Source organism: Dryobates pubescens, chromosome 13 (genome assembly GCF_014839835.1).
Source record: "Dryobates pubescens isolate bDryPub1 chromosome 13, bDryPub1.pri, whole genome shotgun sequence".
In the NCBI taxonomy this organism is placed as follows: Eukaryota; Metazoa; Chordata; class Aves; order Piciformes; family Picidae; genus Dryobates; species Dryobates pubescens.
In genome coordinates this window covers 861,133-868,589 of record NC_071624.1, presented here as the reverse complement: position 1 = coordinate 868,589, position 7,457 = coordinate 861,133, and the positions used below count along the sequence as shown (strand labels likewise).

The window sequence follows — 7,457 nt, the reverse complement described above, 5'->3', positions numbered from 1 at the left end:
CCTGTGCAGAGCTTCCTCCTGGTGTCCAACCTGACCCTGCCCTGCTCCAGCTCCAAACCACTGCTCCTCATCCTCAGCACCCAATGTGGGGAGGATCTGGCTGGGGATGTGGATCAGGAGCTGCCACAGCTTCCAGCACTGGCTGGGGAGCTCCCAGAGGGCTGAGCTGTGCTGTGGGCTCAGCTGTGCTCTGCTTGGTGCCTGTGCCTCCTGTGCCCAGCACACAGAGCTCTGCTCCCTCACATCCCCTTCAGGCAGGCTGGGGTGGTTGGACCCTGCTCTGCCACTCAGTGTCTCCTCTCTGCTGGGCCCTGGCTCAGGACTGCTGCTGGGGTGCAGCCAGGTAGCCTTTCAGGAGGGAATTTCCTTGGTCAGGAGCCTGTCCCAGAGGGTGATGCAGCTGTGACTCACTCCTGCTGCCCTGGGGCCTTCTCCTGTGGGCAGAGCAGGAAGGAGGAGCTGGGCCAGGCTGAGGCAGGCTCCCCTAAACCCTGCCCCTGCTTTGTCCTTCCAGGTGAGTCCTGCTGGCCCCAAACCACCCCCGGGAGTGGGACTGAGTTCCCCTCTGCATCGGTGTCCTGCCCTCAGAACCCCCTCTGCTTATGCTGCAGAGAGTCTGGGGGGCTTCAGCAGGGAGCTGGGCTTCGAAGGGCTCCAAGTGCCGCTGGGATGGCAGAGCAGCCACCTGCCCGTGTGGGTTTCTCAGAGCTATAACCCAGGTAGGTCCCAGCCCCTTGCTGTGCAGCACCAGCTGCTTGCTGGCCTCACATCTGCCTCCCTCTGCTCCTGCAGCCCCAAACCCTCACAGCCCTCAGGGCTGAAGTCTGAGACAAACCTTGGTGCCCAGGGGCTGCTGGTTTGGCTTTGGTTGACGCATCCCAGACTCTCACCATGACCTCACTGGCACTGACCACCTAATGCCACTGACCACCTACTGCCACTGGCACATTTGGGTCCTGGCATCCCCTGGGCGTCTCCTGGCTGTGGACAAGCAGTGTTGGCACAATGCTGCAGTGCTTGGCAGCACTTTGCCACACCACCCTGCCCCAGGGCTTGACTTGGTGGCCCTTGGCTTGCCGTGGGCTGAGCTGATCCTTCTCACCTTGCCCTCCCTGCTCTCTGCCTTGCTCCTTCCCTCTCTGCCAACCCAATGCCTGCCCAGCTGTGCCATCAGCACAGAGCTTCCCCAGGACCTCTCCTGGTGGCCCCTGCCTGGACAGGGGTGAGGAGGTGTGACCCCAGCACCTCACCCCACAGGGTGCAGCATGACACCTCCTGCCAGGGGTGTGCTGGGGAAAAGGCCTGAGCCTGCCCACACTGTGCCATGGAGCTCAGAGCCTGCCCACACTGTGCCATGGAGCTCAGAGCCTCCCACACTGTGCCATGGAGCTCAGAGCCTGCCCACACTGTGCCATGGAGCTCAGAGCCTGCCCACACTGTGCCATGGAGTTCAGAGCCTCCCACACTGTGCCATGGAGCTCAGAGCTGCCCACACTGTGCCATGGAGCTCAGAGCCTGCCCACACTGTGCCATGGAGCTCAGAGCCTCCCCACACTGTGCCATGGAGCTCAGAGCTGCCCACACTGTGCCATGGAGCTCAGAGCTGCCCACACTGTGCCATGGAGTTCAGAGCCTCCCACACTGTGCCATGGAGCTCAGAGCTGCCCACACTGTGCCATGGAGCTCAGAGCCTGCCCACACTGTGCCATGGAGTTCAGAGCCTCCCACACTGTGCCATGGAGCTCAGAGCCTGCCCACACTGTGCCATGGAGCTCAGAGCCTCCCCACACTGTGCCATGGAGCTCAGAGCTGCCCACACTGTGCCATGGAGCTCAGAGCCTGCCCACACAGTGCCATGGAGCTCAGAGCCTGCCCACACAGTGCCATGGAGCTCAGAGCCTGCCCACACTGTGCCATGGAGCTCAGAGCCTGCCCACACAGTGCCATGGAGCTCAGAGCCTGCCCACACTGTGCCATGGAGCTCAGAGCCTGCCCACGCTGTGCCATGGAGCTCAGAGCCTCCCCACACTGTGCCATGGAGCTCAGAGCTGCCCACACAGTGCCATGGAGCTCAGAGCCTGCCCACACAGTGCCATGGAGCTCAGAGCCTGCCCACACAGTGCCATGGAGCTCAGAGCTGCCCACACTGTGCCATGGAGCTCAGAGCCTCCCACACTGTGCCATGGAGCTCAGAGCCTGCCCACACTGTGCCATGGAGCTCAGAGCCTGCCCACACTGTGCCATGGAGTTCAGAGCCTCCCCACACAGTGCCATGGAGCTCAGAGCTGCCCACACTGTGCCATGGAGCTCAGAGCTGCCCACACTGTGCCATGGAGCTCAGAGCCTCCCACACTGTGCCATGGAGCTCAGAGCCTGCCCACACTGTGCCATGGAGCTCAGAGCCTGCCCACACTGTGCCATGGAGCTCAGAGCCTGCCCACACAGTGCCATGGAGCTCAGAGCCTCCCACACTGTGCCATGGAGCTCAGAGCCTGCCACACAGTGCCATGGAGCTCAGAGCTGCCCACACTGTGCCATGGAGCTCAGAGCTGCCCACACTGTGCCATGGAGCTCAGAGCTGCCCACACAGTGCCATGGAGCTCAGAGCCGCCCACACTGCCTTCCCACCACACTGTCCACACATCCCTGCCCAGCCCCTGCCCTGCCCAGCCCCTGCCCTGCCCTGCCCAGCCCCTGCCCAGCCCCTGCCCAGCCCCTGCCCTCTTCACCTGTTGCTGTCTCTCCTCAGCGCCCTCGGCTGCGCCGTGACCGCCCGGGCCCCGGCAGAGCAAGGATGCTGAAGAGAATCCACCTCTGCCTCTGCTTCTCCTTCATCTCAGGCATCCTGTACGAGCTCTCCCTGCTCTCTGGCTGCTTCTTCCCCTACGTGCCCCTCTCCAAGCACCTCCTGAGCCCCGAGGAGGTGCTGAGCCTGGGCAGGAGCATCATCTTCCTGGAGACCAGCGAGCGCCTGGAGCCGCCCCCGCTGGTGTCCTGCTCCGTGGAGTCTGCCGCCAGGACCTACCAGGACCGAGCGATCATCCTCTTCATGAAGGGGCTCAGCAACCACACAGCCCTGCAGGGCAACTCCAGCCACGCAGCCTTCTCGCTCCTCTCCGCCATGAAGAACGTCTTCATCTTCCCCCTCCGGCTGGAAGCCATCTTCCAGGAGACTCCTCTGCTCCAGTGGTACAACCAGGTGGGCACAGGGACAGGGGGGAGGCTGCTGTGGGCACAGGCTGAGGGAGCTGGGGCTGTGCAGCCTGCAGAGAAGGCTCCAGGGGCACCTCAGAGCTGCTGCCAGCCCCTGAAGGGATCCTGCAGGAAGGCTGCAGAGAGACTTTTACTGAGGGGGTCTGAGCCAGGCCAAGGGGAAATGGTTTGGAGCTGAGGCAGAGCAGGGTTAGAGTGGAGCTGAGGAAGAAGTTGTTCAGCAGGAGGGAGCTGAGGCTCTGGCACAGGCTGCCCAGGGAGGCTGTGGCTGCCTCCTGCCTGGGGGTGTTCAGGGCCAGACTGGATGAGCCCAGCGCCACCATGGCCACCAAACCCTGGCCCCAAGTGGCCACAAGTTTGTGGAACCCCTCCAGGCATGGGGACTCCACCACCTCCCTGGGCAGCCTCTGCCAGGCCCTGACCACTCTGGCACCAAAGGCATTTCTCCTCCTCTCCAACCTCAGCCTCCCCTGGCACAATTCCAGGCCAGTGCCTCTCCTTCCATCCCCTGAGACTGGGGAGCAGAGCCCAAGCCCCAGCTGGCTGCAGCCTGCTTGCAAGGAGCTGCAGAGAGCAAGGAGGTCTCCCTCAGCCTCCTCTGCTCCCACATCCTCTTCTTCTTCCTTTTTCTGAGACAAAATGAGCACCAGTGCCAGAGGGAAGCCTCCAGCCTGCCTCCAAGAGCTGGCAGTGCTCAGGCAGTGCCCACATGGCTCTGTCCCACTGCAGCAGCAGGCAGGGGTTGGTGGCATCACTGATGGCACCTTGGTGACACCCCCAAAGCAGCGGAGAGCTGCTCTGCATTCAGCTGTTTCCACAGCAAGGCTCTCCAAGGCCCTCTGCTGCCCCCTTGGCTTATCCCAGGTTCCACAGCTGGAGGCAGATCGGTGGTGGTGCCTGTGCAGGGCTGGGGGTGTGAGCATGGAACCGTGGAAGGGGCTGGGTTGGAAGGGATCTTGAAGCTCATCCAGCTCCAGCCCCCTGCCCTGGGCAGGGACCCCTCCCACCAGCACAGGCTGCCCAGGGCCTCATCCAGCCTGGCCTTGAACATCCCCAGGGAGGGGACATCCACAACCTCCCTGGCCAGCCTCAGGCTGTCCCCCTCCCTGGAGGTGTTCAAGGCTCGGTGGGACAGGAGAAACTTCCAGGCAGGAGGCAGCCACAGCCTCCCTGGGCAGCCTGTGCCAGGCTCTCCCCAGCCTCACTGCCAAGAATTCCTTCCTCCTCTCCAGTCTCAGTCTGCCCTCTCCCAGCTCAAAGCCATTGTCCCTGGCCCTGCCCCTCCCCAGCCCTGGCCCTGTCCCTCCCAGCCCTCACCCTGTCCCTCCCCAGCCCTCGCCCTGTCCCTCCCCAGCCCTCACCCTGTCCCTCCCCAGCCCTCGCCCTGTCCCTCCCCAGCCCTCGCCCTGTCCCTCCCCAGCCCTCGCCCTGTCCCAGCCCTCGCCCTGTCCCCTCCCCAGCCCTCGCCCTGTCCCCTCCCCAGCCCTCGCCCTGTCCCAGCCCTCGCCCTGTCCCTCCCCAGCCCTCGCCCTGTCCCTCCCCAGCCCTGTCCCTCCCCAGCCCTGTCCCTCCCCAGCCCTGGCCCTGTCCCAGCCCTCACCCTGTCCCTCCCAGCCCTGGCCCTGTCCCAGCCCTCGCCCTGTCCCAGCCCTCGCCCTGTCCCTCCCAGCCCTGGCCCTGTCCCAGCCCTGGCCCTGTCCCAGCCCTCGCCCTGTCCCAGCCCTCGCCCTGTCCCAGCCCTCGCCCTGTCCCTCCCAGCCCTCGCCCTGTCCCAGCCCTCGCCCTGTCCCAGCCCTCGCCCTGTCCCTCCCAGCCCTTGCCCTGTCCCTCCCAGCCCTCGCCCTGTCCCTCCCCAGCCCTCGCCCTGTCCCAGCCCTCGCCCTGTCCCTCCCCAGCCCTCGCCCTGTCCCTCCCCAGCCCTCGCCCTGTCCCTCCCCAGCCCTGTCCCAGCCCTCGCCCTGTCCCTCCCCAGCCCTGTCCCAGCCCTCGCCCTGGCCCTCCCCAGCCCTGGCCCTGTCCCCTCCCCAGCCCTCGCCCTGTCCCCTCCCCAGCCCTCGCCCTGTCCCAGCCCTCGCCCTGTTCCTCCCCAGCTCTCCCTTCAGCTCCCGCAGAGCCACCCCAAGGTCTCCCCGGCGCCCTCCGCAGCGCGCTGCCGGTGCCGCCGGCCGGCTGCGGCCCCCGGGCCGCCGGCGGCCTCCCCGAGCGCGCTGTGCCCGCCGCAGGTGGTCCCGGAGCAGGAGAAGAACTGGGTGCACGTCAGCTCGGACGCCGGCAGGCTGGCCCTGCTCTGGAAGTACGGCGGCATCTACATGGACACGGACGTCATCTCGCTGCGGCCCATCCCGCCGGGCAGCTTCCTGGCGGCGCAGAAGTCGCGCTTCTCCAGCAACGGCATCTTCGGCTTCCCCGCACGCCACTGGTTCCTCTGGGCCTGCATGGAGGACTTCGTCCTCAAGTACAACGGCGACATCTGGGGCAACCAGGGCCCCCTCCTCATGACCAGGGTGCTGAAGGCCCTCTGCAACCTGACGGACTTCCGCGGCGCCGAGGACCACAGCTGCCGCAACATCTCCTTCCTCAACCCCCAGCGCTTCTACCCCATCCCCTACCCGGCGTGGAGGAGGTACTACAAGGTGTGGGACCGGAGCCCCAGCTTCAACCACTCCTACGCCCTGCACCTCTGGAACTTCATGAACCACAACCGCCAGGCCGTGGTGGCCGGCAGCAACACGCTGGCCGAGCAGCTCTACCGCGCCCGCTGCCCCACCACCTACCGGGACCTCGTCCGCAACGCTCGGCGCGGGGACCCCGCGCCCCCGGGGGCCGCCGCCTGAGCTGCCGCCGGCGGCCCCCCGGCCCTCCCCTCCCCGGGGCCGCAGCCCGGCGCGGGAGGGCGCAGAGCTGCCTGCGGCCCCCAGCCCTGCTGGCCCGGGGGGCTCGGCGGGGGCTGCAGCATGGTGCTGGCTACCCCTGGGCAGGAGGCTCCGGTGGCACTAAGGACACCTCGGCCTCAGGGCTGTGAACTCAGAGGTGCTCAGGAACCAAACCTTCCTCAAACAGATGGACTCACGGGGTCCTGAGGAGAAGCTTGGCCTCTGGGGAGCACTTTCTGCTCTGGGGGGAGCAAGTTCTTCCCTGGGGAGCACTTTCTGCTCTGGGGGGAGCAAGTTCTTCCCTGGGGAGCACTTTCTGCTCTGGGGGGAGCAAGTTCTTCCCTGGGGAGCCCTTTCTGCTCTGGGGGGAGCAAGTTCTTCCCTGGGGAGCACTTTCTGCTCTGGGGGGAGCAAGTTCTTCCCTGGGGAGCACTTTCTGCTCTGGCCCCGGTGGCCCTGCTGGCAGCTCCTGCTCTCAGAGGAGCTGGCGTGGGCTGAAGCCTGAGGCCGGTGTCCTGCAGCTGGAGGAAGGCTGCCAGCTGCAGCTGCTGAGGAAGGGCAGCCCAGGGCCCTGCCCCTCTGTTCCCCTCTGGTTTCTCACCCAGCTCACCCCCTACGTTTTTGAGAGGGACCTTGCTGGTGCCAGAGAGAATAAAGTGGTTCAAAAGCCACCAGCCCTGAGCCTGCTCTGCCCTGCAGGCCCCTGGCAAAGCCCCAGCTGCCAGCCTTTCACTTGGGCTCCCCTCAGGAAGGGGCTTGCCCTGCCCTGTCCCCCGAGGTCAGTGCTGGCTGAATGCTCCTGCTGGACAGGGAGGAGGTGCTGAGGCTCTGGCACAGCATGGGGGTGGTCCCTCAGGGCTCCCAAAGCCCTCTGGGGTCAGTGGAGGTCATCTGCCCTGGAGGTGAGGAGCAAAGGGCTGCACTGAAGCCCAGCTGAGCACCCAGTGGCTTTGGGGCTTTTCCAGAGTCAGCAAACTGGGCAGCCTGCCCAGCTCTTGGGGGCTCTAGTCTCAGCCTCTGAGCTCCTCCAGGCCAACCCTCAACCCAGCACCACCCAACCCTGGCCCCGGGTGCCATGGCCACAGGGTTGTGGAGCACCTCCAGGGCTGGGGACTCCACCACCTCCCTGGGCAGCCTGGGCCAGGCTTGGAGAAGCCTTTCACTGAAGAAGCTTCCTCTAAAGTCCAACCTAAGCCTCCCCTGGCACAACCTGAGGCCATTGCCTCTTGTCCTCTCTCTCGAGACTGGGGAGCAGAGCCCAAGCCCCAGCTGGCTGCAGCCTCCTCTCAGGGAGCTGCAGAGAGCAATGAGGTCTCCCTCAGCCTCCTCTGCTCCAGGCTGCACACCCCCCAGGCCCTCAGCTGCTCCTCC

The 7,457-nt window shown here is 65.8% G+C and overlaps 1 protein-coding gene across 1 annotated transcript; it reads left to right on the top strand.

Moving 5' to 3' along the window:
- Positions 1–669: 669 nt before the first annotated feature.
- On the top strand, positions 670–6,047 carry LOC128897654 (alpha-1,4-N-acetylglucosaminyltransferase-like). The gene is made up of 3 exons (XM_054166464.1): positions 670–693; positions 2,750–3,199; positions 5,436–6,047. Exons 1-3 carry the CDS (start codon positions 670–672, stop codon positions 6,045–6,047), a joined length of 1,086 nt encoding a protein of 361 aa, XP_054022439.1.
- Positions 6,048–7,457: the final 1,410 nt, after the last annotated feature.